The 19,125-nt window shown below is 50.7% G+C and overlaps 1 protein-coding gene across 1 annotated transcript in view; it reads right to left on the bottom strand.

Annotated features, from left to right (window-relative positions):
- Window positions 1-527: 527 nt before the first annotated feature.
- Window positions 528-19,125, bottom strand: part of COX10 (cytochrome c oxidase assembly factor heme A:farnesyltransferase COX10) — a 128,515-nt gene continuing 109,917 nt past the window's right edge. The window contains exons 6-7 of the mRNA XM_080678290.1: window positions 11,747-11,979; window positions 528-2,373 (exon numbers count right to left, since the gene is read on the bottom strand). Of these exons, the coding sequence (XP_080534416.1) occupies window positions 1,970-2,373; window positions 11,747-11,979 (637 nt within the window). The 3' untranslated portion in view covers window positions 528-1,969. The remainder of the gene's footprint in view (window positions 2,374-11,746; window positions 11,980-19,125) is intronic.

The following is a 19,125-nucleotide window of genomic DNA, read 5'->3' as shown; positions in this document are numbered from 1 at the left end:
AGGACTTCCGGGGTCTGGGTGATCGAGCGACTGTCCTGGCTGGGGCTGTTGGGGTCCCGGGAGTGTGACTTCCACAGTCCTCCCTGGGACACAGAGGGCGGGGGCCGGGGAGGTGTGGGAAGCAGCGAGAAGGCAGTGGAGGGCCTCACCTGGCAGTGTCCCTGAGAGAAACCTGAGTGTCGGGTCTGAGGGCCGGGAGGCGTGGTCCTCTGATGTTGGGGGACAGCAGCCCCGGGAAATTCCTGAGCAGAAGGACAAGTCAGAGTCCCAAGGAGGGTCTCTTCGGCGATGGATTGGAAGGAAGGAGAAGGGAGATCTGATGAGCCTGAAAAGGTAGGGCGGGGTGGCGGGTCATGGCCTTTTGCTTCTTTTTTTGGGTGCACAGGGGGCTCCTTCCCTCCCTGCAAATGGAACTACCCCTGTGCCCACCTCTACTCTGCTCGCTCATGAAAATGAGTCAAATGCTATCAATTCTACCAGAAACCGTCCACACTCAGCACAGGATGACAAATAAAACCAGCACAGCTCCCATTCTTATCCGCGTTTACTGCAGCAGAAAAGAGAACGTAAGTATTTTACACATTTCAGGGCTGCAACAGGTTTGCAGACGTTCTCCCAGTCACCCCTGGGCCACGTCCCCCACAGGAGATAACCTGGCTTCAGCCAGGAAGGAGCATTTCAGATGCACAGACATAGGGTCAGATGCAACGTGTAACCGCTTTAGAAATCTCTGAGAACAGGCATATTGCAACAGCCGTTTCTATGCCATTGAGCCTTGCTGCAGTGGCTCAGTTGTTGTGCGTCGACCTGTGTATGAACCAGAAGGTCGAGGTTTGATTCCTGGTCAGGGCACATGCTTGGGTTGTGGTTTCGATGCCCAGTGGGAGGCATGTAGGAGGCAGCCAGTCAATGATTCTCTCTCATCATCGATGTTTCTCTCTCTCCCTTCCTCTCTAAAATCAATAAAAATATATTAAAAAAAACAAGTAAATGCCGTTTAAACTCTCAAATGAATCCTTGCCCTGGAGACTGAGCAATTAAAACACCGTTAAGCTTCAAGACCTTCAGGCAAATGGAATTGGATAGTGGACAGGGGGCGCATGGGAAGGACTGTGAACCCACAGGTGAGGTCACACCTGGCTACAGGGAAACCCACATGGAGCCCCGAACCAGAAATAGCCCCCCCAGGAATTGGACTCGGCTCCCAAAGCCCATGAATGTGTGGCATAATTTCTGAATTTGGAAGGCGGACGGAAATGTGTTTCTCGCTGAGGGAACAAGAACATGAGCCCGTGGCTGGTGGCCCAGCTCACTTCTTCTGATTCCTTTCCTATGGGCCTGAGCGGGCCCCCAGCAAAGCGGGTGGGGAGCCTGTGCTCACTGGCTGAGGGACAGCCATGGAGCGAGCTGGGGGTTCGGGTGTTAAGTCTAGCGCTCCCCTCCCGGAAGGAAATGCTCCGACCCTCCTGTAAAGATGCCTTAGATTCCCTGGGGTTTTGGAAATGCTGATGTGGGGTGGGCAGGGCTGGCAGTCCAGTCTGAGACCCCTAGGCAACCGTTTGGGATTCTTCCTCCGTGTCGGTGTCGCTGGAGGGACTATGCGGCTGAGTGGATGGGCGGAGAAGATGGGGGGGGGATGGTGGAAGAGGTGCACTTGTTCATGGAAGTGAGGAAGAACAGCAATGGGGTGGAGGTGCAGGAAGAGATATATAAAGGCCCTTGAAGGGAAATATAGTCTTTCTTTGTATTAACCTACTGAGCCAGGCCAATTCTTATTTGGGAGGATTTTGTATATCATCACTAAAAATGTTGTTGCATGATCATGAAGCACCAAATCACTTTGCAACCTTGTACTGAACCCAGTGATTTCTTTTCTCCTGCTCCGGAATCACCACACGATTCTTGCCTCACAGCAGAGGGAAAAGGTGTGCGTCTCCCTGTATGTGTTTTCCCACAGGCCAGAGTGATTTCAGCTCTGAGGCTCCCCGCTGTCCCTTTCTGTGCCCGGCCGCTTGCAGGTGAGCATGAGCAGCAGGAGCAGGGGCAGGTGCCAGAGGCTGCAGAAGAACAGCTTCCTGGAGCTCTTCCTGTCCGCGTCCACGTAGAACCGGAAGCCGAGGTAGGAAATGTACAGGTTGATGGGGAGTGCGATGGCGGGGAAGGTCCACGTGGTGACACCCAGGGCGGGGGCTGCGGCGGACAGCGCGAGCAGCGCCAGGCAGTGGCGCAGGGCGACCCGCCGGCACAGGGCGGGGTGCGTGACCGACATCATGCAGTAGCCCCCGCGGGAGTAGTCCTCCCGGAGGCCCCAGCTCAGTGCGTTGAAGTGCGGGAACTGCCAGGAGTAGAGGATTCCTCCCAGAAGAAAGGCTCCTGCGGAGACAGGGAAGCAGAGAGCATGGGGATTTTACCAAGGCACCACTTCCCACCCGAAGGCCTCCGGACCCAAGGGGCTCTGCCCAATTTCACCTTCATGGGGGCCCAGGCCCTGCCAGCCTGGTTCTCAACTCCACTCCCGCCCAGCCTGCTCTCTGCGACCTCCCCGCCCCAGCTCTCACTTGGGTGGTCAGGGCGCTGGCATTGGGGGGCGGGCTGCCTTGCTGCAGGGCTTGGAGTGACACACTTTGAAGCTCCTGCCTCCCCCCCCCCCCCCCCCGCCCAAGAGAAGCCCCTACAACACAAGCGAACGCCTTGGGAGGCTCTGTGCTGGGCTCCCGGCTGTGCCCACACGATAGCCAATAGAGCATCTTTAAAAGAAGGGATGTGCATTGGTTTGCAGACATAATGCCAGTGGGTGCTCAACAGACTAAAGTATTTCTGTGGACAGTGAGTACCTTTGGGGAATCAGGAGGCACAGAAGGGCAGGTTGGACCATCCAGATACAACTGAGTCATACACAGGGGGAGAGAAGGAGGCTTCTCCTTGCAGTTTGATGGGAAAATAGAATGATCTCTGGGCTTTAAAGGGACCAGTGAAGAGAAAGTGCTCTCAGGGGTTCTCAGGGCCGGGCCACTTGGAGGCTCCTGAGCACGAAGTCCATGGACTGGCCATCCCAGTGCCTGCGCAGCCTCTGGCCGGGAGGTCTGAACGCAGGACGGTGTGCAGCTACACAGCCATGCACAGGGGACAGAGCAACATCAGCGATGACTTAGAAGCCGGAGAAAATAGAAGTCAGAGCCCAGTATCTGTTTATCGAAGTGGCTGAGAAAGGACAACTCCGCCTGGAAACAGACCTGAAAGGGTTAAAATCAGATCCAGATGGATTTCTCCCTCTTTCTTGAAAGCCCCCTTCTTAGTGTGCCAACTGCAGGATTCTGCTTTGCTCAATACACACTTTTCAGTTATGCTTCTCCTTAAAATAACAATTAAAAAAATCATTTTCCTAAGAGTAGCTCGCTGCTTTCTATGTGAGAGGAAATTGGTATGGGTTTGGCCCATGTCACAAATGAAAGCGCTTTAGAAATCACAGTGCAGCCTTAATGGACTAATCAGAAAACCACCGCCCCCACAGTTCTACTCGGCCACAACTGCCGCTGCTCATCAAACAAATTCCTCCCCTCATCAAGATAAGGGACTACAACCGTAAGACCTGAATTAGTCCAGGGCTGTGGGGACCTACCTTCCTTGTGCGGTGAACACAAAGCACTCAGTTACTAATTCAAAGGCCTCCCCTCAGCTTCACGCCCACAGAGTGGTCTATTTTTATTGGGCCGATCTGTTGTAGCAACAAATATTCATGAGCGCCCACTGCGTGATAGGTGCAGTCTGTCAAGGCCTCAGCTGACCCAGGAGACAACACAAGGGATTACAGCCCAGAGGTGGTGCTTATGGAGAGCACCAGGGAGGAAGACCAAGGTCAGCCTGAGAGAGGGCAGGGAAGGCTTCCTGGAAGAAGCAATTTGTAAAGTGGACCTGAGGATGGTCTTGGAGGTTCAATGCATTCACACAAACTGTGTCTTCTGTGACTATTAAATGTATTTTCTCATTTTCCTATCTAACTGCAGCATATACTTGCTTTAACCGTATCTGTAAGAAATGTCTGCTTCCTTCATTTTAATTGGGTATTTGCTGGTCTGTGAATATATGAAACTAGAGGCCCAGTGCAAGAAAATTCGTGCACTGGAGGTGGCGGGGGAGGGGGGGTTCCCTCAGCCCGGCCTGCCCCCTCTCACAGTCTGGGAGCTCTCAGGGGTGGGAGGCAACCCGGTGATCAGGGGAAGGCGACGCACCATCACACCTCTGCTGCTGCCACTGCCGGCAGCGTAAGCCTCGGATGGCCCTGGTTACCTGAGCCTCGGATGGCCCTGGGTGGCTGGGCAGCTGCCATCCAAGGCTTGTCTGAACCTCAGGCCGGCCCTGGGCAGCTGGGGGACTGAGGGGACTGGGGGACTCAGGAGGCAGGAGTGTGGAGTGGCTAGGCCTGCCTGGGGGCAGGCCTGGCCTTGCCATGCGCCTGCGGCCCTGGCAGGGCTGAGGGGACAGGGTGCCGCCACCTTGTGGCTGTGAGCGCTGCCATCTTTGAGGGCAGGGCAGTCAATCAGCATATTCCCTTATTGGCTGTGGGCACCACCATATTTGAGGGTGGAGCAATTAGCATATTCCTCCTTATTGGCTGTGGGTGTCGCCATCTTTGTGACACTGTGAGGGTCAATTAGCATATTCCCTCTTTATTAGATAGGATACTGAGAATCTGAAATGGTGGCACGTCTGTGGGTAAGGTTCTCCTGAGGACAACAGCTTTCTGAGACCACGGTGCCAGAGTCCCAGCCACAGGCCACACCAGAGACGACACGGGAGTCCGGGCATGCTCACTGTCCTCTACACAGAGAGGACTTAGGAGCATGCCTGCTGGGCCGTGTGTCAGCAGCTGGGGGACCCTGACCTCGGGCACCCTGCTCTGACCAGGGGACAAGGCTCGGCAGCATATTCCTGGTGACTCTGAAAATACACGGCCTTCTGAACTCAGAACACCTGTCGGTCACTCCCCCACTCTGCCAGAAGAACCTCCGTGGCCACCTCTGCTCCAACCTGGAGTGCTGCCGGGCGTGCTTCTGTCATTCTGCTGGCAGACAGGCCCAGGCAACCACGCTGACTGCTTTCCCAAGAGAATGGAGCTCCTCTGACTCCGTTCTTCCCAGAGCATTCCTCTGGGCGGGGCTCAGTGGCTTCAGCTCCACTCTCTGCTGCCTGGGGGCTTATACTCACCCTTCCCACCCAGACCACTCACTGTCACTCGCTGTCCATGCATGACCTTGAAGAGAATAAAGAAGGGGGCTCCCAAACAGTCGACTCCCTCTCCCCATGGCCCTCATAGCCTCTGGTCCATGACTGGGTACCTCCGTGTGGCCGTGTAAATGGGGGAGGGACGGCTGGGAAGCAGCGCCACCCCCAGAGCTTGGTGCTCAGGGATCGCAAAGCCTTTCCTTTGAGGGTGAGCACAAAGTGGCTGTGAAACAGAGGCCTCAGCGCTGCAATAGGTCTGAGGGCAGGTGCGGCAGATAAAGGGGAGAGGACATGGGCCACTAGGGCAAGGCCGCAAGTCCTCTGCAATAGAAACAGTTTCCTCGGACAGCTCCTGGGGAGCGGCCTGGAGTGCTGCTGAGGCCCAAGAGGGGCACCTCTCCTCACTGCACACCCTACCGTCCAGTGGACACCTGGGTTTCCTTTGAAGGGAAAGAGGAGAGTATGGGAATCACCAAGCTCTGATTCTGAACAAAGTGCTCCTCTCCTTCCCCTTCTTACCCCCCGAGGGCAGTTTCGAGCACCTGTGGGTCCAACACACTCAGGTGGTCCCGAGGGACACCCACTAACCTGTTCCTGAGCCGTGTGGCCACGGCACGGCCACCAGGTCGTCACCAGGCACCCGCTGCCACTTCCTTCGGGAGGCACCAGCCTTGCGCCCTAAAAGCTCCGTCAACTGACAAGACGAGCACACCAAGGCCCCAAGCCGGCCTCCTTACACCGCCAGCCTCGGCTCCAGCAACGCATTTCCAAACCCCTTCCCAGCTCTGTGCTTTCGCCTTGAGGAGAACAGGGCCTGAATACTGTTTGCTGTGCTAACACTCCCATGAAAACATCCCTTGTTCCCTCTGTCTTTAAAATATCATTTGTCTTAATTAATCTGAGCTCTAAGGCTAGTTATGAAAAAAATCTCACACAAATGAACACACTCATTTTTGAGTTTGATTTTAACAGGCAGTATTTTAAAGAAAATCTTTAAAAGTGCTTGGGTTCAACAGTGCTTGGTAAGCCCTCAAATATTTGCTGGGTGAATAAATTCTCTCCATTCTATTTTCTTATCCTGGAGTGAAGGAGGTAAATAAAGTAAAACAGGACTGAACATTTTGTAGTTTACCAGCTGAGGCTAAAAAAACTCATTCTCTTTTTGTTCTAAAACCATCCATCTGTGAAATGCCACTTCCTGATAAGCGCCCACGTCTAAGTCCTCATTTGTAACTGAATGTTGTCTGACATAATGTTTACCACACAACATCTGAATGACAAACCAAAGGTAATTTAGGAATCAGCTCCACAAGACTGTCACCCAGGCCCACGCCATCAACGCCCAAGACTGGGATTTACTCAAATTCAGGAAAACTATAAAATAGAATCTGAGCCTTTTTAAGAAATGGGGGTGATGGAAGGAGAGGTGGGCTTGGCAAGGAGGAGGAATGAGACTTTAACCTGAAACCCTGGGGGACTAGATAGCCTCTTGAGATAAACACTGGAGAGGCCTATTGCACGTGGTCCAGGCCCTCTGGGAGCTGGGCTGTCCGCTGCCCGCACTTGTCTGCAGTGCGCCCCACCCCCACAGACCCTTTGCTAGGGCCCTGGCAGGCCACTCCCTTCTCTGCTGTCTGCTGAGAGCAGAATCAAACCCAGTACCTCCACCCGTAAGGCACAGGGGAAGGTGCCTCTGAACACCCACTTCCTTGCTCCACAAACCCCTGGGTGTGCCCTTTTCTACAGCGACTGATCTCCCATTTATCTCTGCCAATTGGATAGTGAGCTCTGCAAGGAGGACCATCCACAGGTGGGCTGCGCTGCTTCTCCCCATCCTGCCCGCCGTCTGCTGACCCCCGGAGAGGGCTTCTGCACAGGTACACACGACCAAGAGGCAAAAGGGACTGTGCTGGGCCTCTGATGCCCTGGCTGAGTAGCCAGGGGAGACAGGGCAAAGGAACGGGATGTGCTCAGGGACTCGCTGCCCTTCATTTATCCTTCCCTTCCACCTGTGTGTTCACTAGCTGCTCTTTCAGAGGCCAGATTGAGGCAGCCTCGAATACGTGGAGCCCTACTGGAGAGGGGAGGAGTGGGCAGGGGCAGGAGGAGAAGACGCAACTTCAGCGACAGGCTTCAGCGACAGACGGATGCCCAACCCCATGGAGAACCAGTCTGCTGCACACGGTAAAGGTGAACTAACCCTCCAGTGGAAACCCGCTGCTTCCTGGGAAAGCCTCCAGTGGGTCTCTACCTCCTTTCTTTCTTTCTTTTTTTTAATATATTTTATTGATTTTTTACAGAGAGGAAGGGAGAGGGATAGAGAGTTAGAAACATCGATGAGAGAGAAGCATCGATCAGATGACTCCTGCACACCTCCTACTGGGGATGTGCCCGCAACCAAGGTACATGCCCTTGACTGGAATCGAACCCGGGACCTTTCAGTTCGCAGGCCGACGCTCTATCCACTGAGCCAAACCAGTTAGGGCTCTACCTCCTTTCGATAACGTATCAGCTCCTCAGGCAGCAGCTCCTCAGGTCATGTCCCTGCTTGCTCTGGTTCCCATGGCTACATGCTCTGTGTACATGCTCTTCCCTCTCCTTGGAAAGCACATCCACTTCGCAGGTGAGCTCATCATGACTTAATCCAGAACCCGCTGTGCTCCACGGCTGCCTCAGACCAGCTCGCAGCCCTCTGCAGACCCCTTTCCTGCTACGCCTTCGCTCAATTGTCTACCTGCCTGCCTCGCCCTGAAGATGGAGGCATGGTTTCTGTGAGGACTGGATTGTAGTAACAGCTGTGTCTCTCAGTGCCCAGCACACAGTAGGACTCAACTGACCCCTGCACAATGAAGCTGTATATGAAGGTGGAGGCCCCAGCAATTCCTAGCCCAGGCTAGTCCACTGAGAGGTGATCACCCAGCCTCCTCACACCCTCCTTACCCTCCTCTTCCTCACTACCAATATAGCTCAACGCAATATTCCTCACAGGCTTCTCCTAATCAATGGTCAGCAAACTGCGGCTCACGAGCCACATGCGGCTCTTTGGCCCCTTGAGTGTGGCTCTTCCACAAAATACCACAGCCTGGGAGAGTCTATTTTGAAGAAGTGGCATCAGAAGAAGTTTAAGTTTAAAAAATATGGCTCTCAAAAGAAATTTCAATCGTTGTACTGTTGATATTTGGCTCTGTTGACTAATGAGTTTGCTGACCTCTGTCCTAAGTGATCCACCTTGGGAGGTTCAAAGATAACATGGCTTGGAGAGACCACCGAAGAAGGGCTTTTTCAAGTAAACAAGTCCCCTAAAATATGAACTCAGATGAGAGATGTAACCTTTGTGGCTAATACAAATGACACCATTGGTGCATCTCAAGTAATGCCCTCTACCCAACCCCTGGGTATTTCCAGGTATTCTAACAGCTGGAGCCCTCTGGGTCCTGTCTCAGTGTGGTCTCCGCATGGGGCACCAGCACCACATGGGACTTGTTAGAAATGCACATTCCCAGGCCCCCCCACCCCAAATGGGAAGTCCTGAGCCAGGCCCGGGATCCATCTCAGCAAACCCTCCAGGGGTTCCCTGGGCACTGAGGTCTGAGGACCACTGTGTTCAACTTGGTGAGACCACAGGTACAGACCCCACAGTGCAAACTCGCCTGAGGAAATGGGGTGCAGGTTCACAGGACATCCGTCTGTCCTTCCGGGCAGAACTGTCGTGAGGGTGAGCATGCGCCAGGCCTGCGCTGTCACACGGCAGCTGTTAGCCACACGTGGCTGTGGGTGTTTGGAACAGGGACAAAGGGACTGAACGACTTCTTATGTTTAAATTGAAAAGTAAAAAGCACATGTGGCGAGTGGATGCTGTATGAGACAGTGCAGTCCTAGAAGATGGCAAAACGACCTAAAAATCACATTCAACCTCATTCCTAAAATCCTAGCAACAAAAATCTTCAAACTTGATCCCTCGGATGCCTACTTCTTCGTATCGCTTCCTCCTGTGTAGTGCCTTTACACAGCTGATGCTCAGTAAATATTTGGCAACTGACTCTGGGTTAAGTTTTGTCAGCTGTTAAATAGAAGGCATTTACGCACTAATTCATTCATTCAAAGATCTCCTGCTTATCTCAAGTTTGCTCTATCAATATAGTGCTTTGAACACTTTTTGAAGCTGTTTGAAGCATGATGTAAAGTAGCATTATTCTTTCTGTGCCAACTTGACAGGCTTTGGGTGCTCAGTGGGACCGGTGCATTAGAATGGGGGGCAGTAAACCCCGCCGCACTGTGGGATCCGCACGCATCATTGAGAATTATAGAAAAGGGTGACAGACGCCAACCTCACACGCTGCTGAGGAAGTGCTCTGTGGTTGCACAGCCCTCTCATGCATGCCAGGGTCACTTTAGGTAGATGAAGGGTCTCCTTTTTCAAGATAAATAGGCATTTTCATTTTGCTACTTGAAACAAGGCATGGCCTGGCTCTTAGCTGTCCCTCATTAATGAGTTTGTATGTAAATGATTAAATCTGGATCACGGAAAGATCATACCCCAAATTTCCTTTAAAATATGTCTATTAGTAGCTTAGCCAAGTCCAGACCGTCCCTGAACAATGAGGGCTCCTGCGGAAGGTGTGCTCTGAAGTGGAGGGAGGGCTTTTGCAAAGCTCTGTCTCTGGCCGACTATGCTGAGGCTCCCACTCTCACAGGAAGCTGCCTGGGAGTGTGACAGGGGCACCGAGTCCTCAGCAAGAACCTGGGTCCAAGACCCACACAACCGAGTGACCCAGTTCTCCTGACCTGGATTCGACTGCCCTCCCATCTCCAATGATAGCTGTCCTGCAGCTGTCATACCTGACCCTGGTCCCACCTGGCCTGTGATTTCCAAAACGGAAAAGGCAGCTGTGGGTGCCTTGCTCCTTCGTGCAGGTGAGAGGAAACGGAGGAGGGCTTGACATTCCTGGCTGGTCAGGCAGGTGGCTTGGCGCAGGGCATTTAAGTGGCAAGCAGCACTGCCTGGTGTGGATGGGATGGCACTGGAGGCTGAGAGCCTGTGAGTTGCTCACTTTCTTTTCCCGCCCCACCTGGCATGGCTGGGCAACCACTTGAAAGGCATGGAGGGCACAGGAGGGGAGAGTTGGGCTAGGGGGCAGAGGGAGTCTGGACCAAGTCAAGGTTGAGACTCCAGGCAGAACTGAGGAGGAGGAATCTGAGCAGGAGTTTGGTGTGTGCAGGTTACTCCTTAAATTTAAATTGTAACCTGGGGGAACTCAGACGTCATCTAGTCCGGGATCCCAAACCCATGCAGTCCACCCTTGCCTGCCTCACCCAGGGCAGACAGCACGATGCACCCCCAAACTCTTTCCCACCAAGCCAGGAGCCCCTCGCAGTCTCAAACAACAGCCAGGTGATAACTGTTGCTCAGTTTGCATACCGATAAGATCTCATGACCTTTCTTGATCTGTATTAATCTGCCCACTGTATGAATAAGGAATACAAATATACTAGCAATTCATTTAGTCCTCACAACTCGATGAGAAGGGACCATTATTAGCCCCATGTGGTCAGATAAGGAGACACGAGCATAAAGGAGTCAAATACGTTCTGAAGGGCCCAGCTGTCAGGTGGAGCTGAGCTCCACCCCGTGCCCCACTCCAGGCACGATGCTCTGTGGGGACTGCATTTGTAGATTCATGGAAGGCCGGCATCTACAGGATATTAAAACCATCCTCAGAGACCATCACGGCAAAGGTGCAATCATCTTTGTAAGCTTGCCAAATCGGAGCCTCAGAGCTTTTATGAAAAGTTTCAGAAATGTGGCTTATGGGGCAACGGTTTATGGTCAATTGCCTTTTGATCTCTCATGTGAAAAATATGTACTTACATATATTGCAGGAAACCTCACCACTTCCTAAGTGTTGGGCAAAAACACTAATTACTTGACTAATTAGATTGTGAAACTTCCCTTACAGATGGTAAAAATGGGCTATTCACCCCACAAATGTAGTTGTGACATACCACCAAAAAAATGTAGAAATGTCTCAATGGTTTTATTGTAGACAGCATGAACAATTTAAGCAAACCATATAAAAATAAATGAGAAACTAATGAAAATAGTCTGTTCTTTCAGAGGGGAAACACCGGGTCTGTGGGAGGAAGGAGCTAGTGCTGCCAGCCTGCCAGCAAGGGGTGGCGGTCCCGGAGGCCTGCCAGGCACCTCCCGGTGAGACGCTCCCAGTGAGTCCCCAGGCCAACCCGACTCGTGCTTCGTGGGCACTTTCTTCCCACTGCACTTGCTGCCGCAGGCTGAGGCAGCTCGCCCCCGCTTTCCTCCTCCACTCTTGAGGGAGAAGCCAGGAGGACAGTCTCTGTCAGCTGTGCACACACTATTTCAGCCTGCCCTGTGCACACTGCCCAAAGCCGACTGAAATGGACTCCAACATCAAGTCCTGACGTCCGGGGAAGGAAGCGCCTCTGACCAGTGCGTGCTGCACCCGCACCTGCCCACATGTCCACTGGGCGCGCGGGAGACACTCACCAGCATCTAGGCTGCCAGTTGCTGCTGTCCAGCCCATGACGGGGGGGATGGCGCCCACCACGGCTCCGACCCATGTGTTGGCAATGCTGACTCTCTTCAGTGGGGTGTAGCAGCAGGTGTACAGGAAAATGTTGAAGAGCCCCAGGGCTCCTGTGAGGGGGTTCACCCCCCAGGTCAGAAGGGCGACTCCGGGGACGGCACAGCAAGTGGCAAAGGCCACAGCGAGCAGCGGGCTGCAAGAGAGCAGAGCATAGTGGTCACTTTCACTTTCAGCATGAACCTGGCAGGGATCGGAGCTGACGGGCAGCACCCCCTGATCTGAGGAAGCCAGCTGGGAGCAGGGCTGGCTCCTTCCCGTCTAGGCATCTTCTTCACGAAACTGAAAAATGTACGGAAAACTGCCATGTGAAGCTGCAATGGCAATAATGACCGCAAGCCTCATTCTCAACAGTCTACTTTTTTAGAGTAAACTTTGTGCAGAATCTTGTGGAAGACTGAAGTGAACATAAATTGGATGTACTAGTTTCTGAAAATATGCATGCTCATTTATTCCTTAAGAAACCTGAGGTCACTCCACCGCGCCCTCTCCCTACAGAAGTCAGGCCGGGGCCTCTGAGGACACCACCCCCACAGCTGTCAGTGACCCCACCTGGCAGGCTCCACACTGGGCCCACTGGGAGGCGGGAGTCACGGGTGTGCAGCTTCTCGGGGGCTCAAGTCTAGCAATGGCCAGTTCCCCAGGAAGACAACCTTCCCCCCGACAGGAGCAGCACCCTCCATTCCCAGGGCTGCAGGTTCCCACGGCAGGAGGGAAGCCCTGTGCTCCCAACGCTGCCCCTTGAGGAAAAAGACTACCTTGTAGAATTATGACAAGTCAGGGCTGGGAAGGGGGTTGGGAGATGAGGAGAGCGCCAGCTGGAATGCCCGGTGAGTCAGGGGAACAGGACAGAGAGCTGGGAGGGACTTGGAGAAGTCCAGCACTGGTGTGCTGAGGGCTGGGCCTGGAGACAGCTCCCAGCAGATGGGAGTCCGGATAGAGCAGAGAGCCTACCAGGGATGTGCTGCTGTCCAGAGGCTTGTGATGGAAGGCCTGTGGGCTACACCGAGACTCCTCATTGCACGTGCAATCCCAGGGAGAACTTCCTCTGTCCTGGCCACCGCTCCTAAATCTTGTCAGCTACTTCTCCAGCCCTCACTCGGGCACCCTCAGTCTTTATTCTGTTTTTCCCCCACCATTCCCACCCTGGGTCCCATTTCTGAATCTGCCTTCTGGCCCGCTGTCTTCACTCCTTCTAGAGAAAGCCCTATAACCGACCAATTCCTCTCCCCTTTCTCAAGTCTCCAGATTTACCCTCAGCAGTGGCAAATATCCTCATCTTTACTGCCTGGCCCTTCTCCCATTTTTGGGGGAAGGGGACACCTTCTTCATTTTTAAAGATAAACTCAACTTTTGCTCTAATTTAATCTCCTTCCGAACCTGTCTTTATCTTCTGTCTCCACTGTCTACTGACCTTTTGCATCCTCTGAACAATTACTTTGTTCATATTTCCCCCAAAGTTCTCACTGTCCCTCTTCAAACCTAAACATGATGATGAAGCAGACTGCACAGGGCTCATGCCACCAGCCTGGCTTCCTACCTGCCCCCACCCACCTCTCCCACTCTCTGCACAGGGCTCATGCCACCAGCCTGGCTTCCTACCTGCCCCACCCCACCTCTCCCACCCTCTCCACAGGGGTCATGTCTCCACTCACTTCTCCCACCCTCTGCACAGGGCTCATGCCACCAGCCTGGCTTCCTACCTGCCCCCACCCCACCTCTCCCACCCTCTGCACAGGGCTCATGCCACCAGCCTGGCTTCCTACCTGCCCCACCCCTCCTCTCCCACCCTCTGCACAGGGCTCATGCCTCCAGCCTGGCTTCCTACCTGCCCCACCCCACCTCTCCCACCCTCTGAAACGACTTCTCACTTGGTTTCCAGATATGGCGTGCGATGTAATTTCTCAGAGTAAGTTTAGGACAGTGCTTGTGTTGTTCCATCTCAAGTATGCCCAGAACTGAGATGGCTAAAAAGCAGTGCAAATATTATAACTGTTGTTCTTTTTTCATAATGTGCTTTATAGCTTATAAGAACAGATTTCCCCCTTCCTATGGGATTCTACAAAGCAAGTTTTATTTTGGGTGGGAGAAAAATGTGGCTCATAAACACTTTTATTTTTCCTCAGTTGGACCTTGTGTGGAAAAAAAAAAGAAGGTTGTTCATTCCTTCTCCAAGGTCTGTGGGAGCCAGTTGTATTCAAATTGTGAAAAGTCCCCTTAGAAAAGCACACCTGAATCTAATTTATCACAATGGGCAATTGCATGTGAAAGCTTAATTCCTGACCCTCCTCGACATCACAGGAAATCATGGGGCTTACTTTTGGTGTGTAAACCAGCGTGCTCAGGGGCACGAGTAAGAACGGAGGAGGTTGGTGAGGCCCGCGGAGGACATGAGCACACCTCCCAGGAAGCAGGTCACTCGAGCACCAGCCCCTCACAGACCACCGCCCTCTGGCCGGGCCCGACCTGGAACCTCAGGGCTTCCACACGTTATGGGCAAAGGCGCGCCAGTTCTAACTGTGAAGTTTATTTTCATGATGCTTTATTTTCCCTAAAACATATATTATAAAACAACATATGTTCATCTTGGAAACACTGAAACTATCAAAAATCACAAAGAAGAAATTCTAAGTTGGTTATTCAGGGAACCATATTGGTTTCTTTCTTTCTAGCCTTTTCTTAATAACATATCTACCTAAAAAATAACCGAGAACATACTGAATTGTGGTTTTGTTACTTACTTAATTTCAATATATCTTAATAATTTCCCCATGCCATTAAGAATTCTTTTACATCATCATCATTAGTTACACAGTGGCCTATTCTATGGCTATACCACAATTAATTCCATCTCTAGACCCTGTATGGATACTTGGTATTTTTCCATTTCTTTACATAGAAAAAATGTTGGGACGAATACCTTACAGACAGACTGCTATTCACAGCACCAATCAGGATACATTTTGAGGGTACGTTTCTAGATGTGCGATTGTTAAGCCAGACTTCAGGCATTTTGCACATTTTAGGGATTCACACCCATCTATACTCAGGAGTTTTCACTGGTTTATACTCCACAGGCGGCATCAGAAGGAGCCTGTTTCCAGGACCTGTATCAAAACTGGGAATGGCATTAAACACAAAACAAAATGAACCAAGTAAAGCCTGTGTATGAGACAGTCTTGCCCTCATTTTATAGATGAGACACTGAGACTCACTAAGGAAATAGCTCGGGAGCAGGACCTGGACTCAGGTCACTTGCTGGCTCCCTCATTTAGTCCAGAGCTCCCCCAGTGGGGGGCACTGGTGCAACAGGACTCGCTGGCTCCCCCATTTAGTCCAGCGCTCCCCCAGTGGGGGGCACTGGTGCAACAGGACTCACTGGCTCCCCCATTTAGTCCAGAGCTCCCCCAGTGGGGGGCACTGGTGCAACAGGACTCGCTGATTCACTTATTTCTTGGGTCTGCTGTGAGCTGGGACCCTCAGCCAGCTTCCTTTAGCTGGGAGCAAACTCCTGTTGGGTTTGAAAGTTCCTTCAGCACTAGCTGGCTTGGCTCAGTGGATAGAGCGTCAGCCTGCAGACTGAAGGGTCCCAGGTTCAATTCCGGTCAAGGGCACATGCCTGGGTTGCAGGCTCGATCCCAGTAGGGGATGTGCAAGAGGCAGCTGATCAATGATTCTCTCTCATCATTGATGTTTCTAGCTCTCTCACCCTCTCCCTTCTTCTCTAAAATCAATAAAAATATATTAAAAAGAAAGTTCCTTCAGTTTACCCCATTGTACTGATGGCCTGACTTTCTACTGCACTCCCTGTGATAAAAATGATTGTAAAGCACATAAAAAAGCCCGGATAGAATATGGGAGCTGGCAGACAGGTACAAAATGCAACAGTTGGTGTGTCAGCAGAGGAGACGGCAGCCTGGGAGACCGATGGACAGAGCAGGCGGAGGGTGCACAGGGAAGGTTCCAGGAAACAGTGACCTGCAAACTGAGACCTAGCAGATGGGTGGGTGGGAGATGGGCAACAAGGGCAGAGAGGCGGGGTCCAGGCAAGGAACCAGCAGGGCAGGGTCCACCCGCCTGGAGTGCAGCGTGGGGGTGGGGGTGGGGGCAGAGAGCAGAGGTCGGGAAGTCCAAGCCAGACATCTAACACTGCCTCTGGGCACAGGCAGGGCCAGCATTTTTAACAAGGGGAAGAAAAGATCAGACCTGCTTTTCAGGATCGCCCCGCCTGCCAGCACGGCCAGCAATGGACGTGCATCGTCCACCTCACCAGGGAAATCACGTCAGACATTTTGAGGAGAAAGAATCATGGACACACTTCCACGCAATGTTTATCAAAGGCTAGCTGAAAGGAACAGAATTCGCCTCGCTAACTCTTTAAGCTACCGTCTGATGTTTCCAAATATGCTGGTGGCACAGATCAAGGCAGCAGAGAGCAGGTGCCCCTTCCCCGGTGGCTCTTAGGTAGACTCACAGGAAGGTGACCATGGTTTGCATTTTTAGATTGATTATTTTTGGCTCTACCTTATCTCTCCCAAGTCTTCTTTTTATGAGGTGGTTTTTAAAAAAATAATTTTTTGAAAATTGATTTCAGAGAGGAAGCGAGAGGGAGAGAGAGATAGAAACATCAGTGATGAGAGAGAATCATTCATTGGCTGCCTCCTGCACATCCCACACTGGGGATTAAGCCTGCAACCCCAGTATGTGCCCTGACTGGGAACTGAACTGTGTGTGACCTCCTGGTTCATAGGTCAACACTCAACCACTGAGCCACGTCTGCTGGGCTTTTGGACAATTTTGTCATATTTTACAAAGCCTTACAAGTTAACTAAGCTTTGTCTAAAATAAGGTAGAGTACAAGAGTTAGATAAACAAAGGGCTTATCTCGATAAATGGCAGGATTTGTACATAATGAAAATATGTCAGTAACAGAAGCAAATTCTTTGTGAAACTGTAAGGAGGAGGAGGACTTGCAGAAATAATGGTTCTAGGATAAAGAGAAATGATATCGAGTGGATTATTTTTTAAAGTTTGATTTATGATGAAATCTTTGAATAAGGTGGTGATTTAAAGTTAAGTTTAACTGTTTTAAAGAAATCTATTCCTGATACAGAGATTAGAGAAGCTCATTTCTTCCCTCAGGCCAACACAACTGACTCACCAAGGCCAGGGACAGAGCGCAAGGTCCTGACGGCAATTTTGTCAATGACTGATGTGGTATTTATTTTAGCTCCACTAACCAATATATATTCTTCCTCCCAATCACACTGCTCAGCCCTGATCAAAGCCTCATTTGCTCCCCCTATTCCTAAATGGATACGGAAAGTATCCCACACCTGTGGAGAGAGGAAGACAGACAGACAGACACACCCAGAGTTATTTCTCCTTTTATCATTTATTTATTTTTTTTAATTCTCACATGAGGATTTTTTCCCCATTGCTTTTCAGAGAGTGGAAGGGAGGGAGAGAAACACAGATGTGAAAGACCACATCGACCGGTTGTTTCCAGCACGTGCCCCCACTGGGGCCAGGGGGCAAACCCGCAACCCAGAGATGTGCCCTTGACCGGGAATCGAACCCCTTTGGTGCTCGGGCCGACGCTCCAACCACTCAGCAATACCAGCTATGGCATTTATTCTTTATTTAAAGTTAAAAAAATTTTTTTTAATTAGCCTTTTTGTTCCTTTTACCATTTTAATTCCTTTGCTCCTTTTACCATGTAAATTCACTTACTTTTCAGGTGCTACTCAAAGGTCTGATTTCTAGAGCAGACAAGAAGGCAGGCTAAGCAGGCTACCTTGTATTTCCTGGGCTGAGGGGAGAGGGCTGAGCACAAACTTCCTGGTAGAACCCATGGTTCTAGCTAAGTGTGGTCCCTGGACCCACAGTGTAGCATCCCCTGGGAACCTGTAAGGAATCCAGGCGATGTCAAGGCTTGCTGAAGTACGAGACCCAATGCACCCCATTACAAGTGTGATGCTGGTTTCAGCTGCCACTTCTGATGAGCTGAGCCCTCCACTGTCACTCCACTTCAATGCTGACTATGGCTGGCCTGGTAGGTCACCCACTTTCAGTTTGCTTTTGACATATTCCAGTGGGAAGAACACAGGGCAGCAAACTAGTTCTGTTATCAGCTGAGGGACGACAGGCGTGTGCGTGTCCCTCCACTTCTCTGCTTCATCTGCCCTAATTTAATGTGGCCATACAGCTAAAAGTGCTTTGGTCGTTCAAGGGTGAGATGAAGCAAGTGTGGCAAACCGTTGACAACTGCAGACCCTGGGTGGTGGGATATGGGGTTCACTGTACTATGGTCACCATGTGTCTCCTGGAACACTTTCCTAACAACATTCCGAAATGCTTTCATGTTCTTCACTAGCATTGCTATGTTGGGGTTGGCACGCAGTAGCCCAAATAAGCATTCTGAATAGGAAGTAGGTTGCTGAGGCCACATTCTGACTCTGATGTTAACTGGGTATGTAAAACTGGACTAATTATCGAACCTCTCTGATTCTCAGGTTCCTCAAAAAGTAGGGCATATATTAGGGCTCTGCTATTTGTCAAGACTGAAACCCAAGTCAAACTAGCTTATGCAAAAAACTCAGTGACAAGACCACAGGGGAGGCGGGGTTCTACCCTATTTAGCTGTTTAATCTTAACAAGTTGGCATTAGTTTCTTTATTTGTAAAATAGGAACAACTTACTACATAGTGAAAATCAAATGCTAGTATAATAATGTAAATAAAGCAACGTAGTGTTCATTTGTTCATTCTTTCAAATTTCTCATTGCCTATATAGTTAGCCACAATGCTAAGTGTGGGTATACAGCTGAGAACAAAATAGACAGCAAAATTTAGGCTAGAAAGGAAGGTAGACATTAAACAAATAAACACAAGTACTACAAACTCTCAAAAGATAAAATCATCTATAAGAAAAAGAACAGGTGAAATAATACAGAATTATGTATTTAAATAGGGTGGGCCTATTTAAAGTTAGAATTAGGGGCAGACAAACGTGAAATAAATTTTCATTGACTTATTTTTTTAAACTCAAAAAGACATGAATATATTTTAGAATATGAAAAATATATACATACACTCAAGAATGTCATTTCTCAATTATAAATTATAAATGATGGCTGTGAATTAAAATGGCAAAACTATTTTTATTTTCAATTACAACTTTAAATTAAGAATTTAATTTTATTATATCAAATTACCAAAAAAATAAACCAGCATGAGAATAGATAGTCACTTGCAAACTGTTTTTAAGAACACTGCTGCTC

The sequence above is a fragment of the Plecotus auritus genome (genome assembly GCF_963455305.1).
Source record: "Plecotus auritus genome assembly, chromosome: 7".
Lineage (NCBI taxonomy): Eukaryota > Metazoa > Chordata > Mammalia > Chiroptera > Vespertilionidae > Plecotus > Plecotus auritus.
Note: the sequence above shows the minus strand (reverse complement) of the source record. Positions and strands in the feature narration are given on the sequence as shown.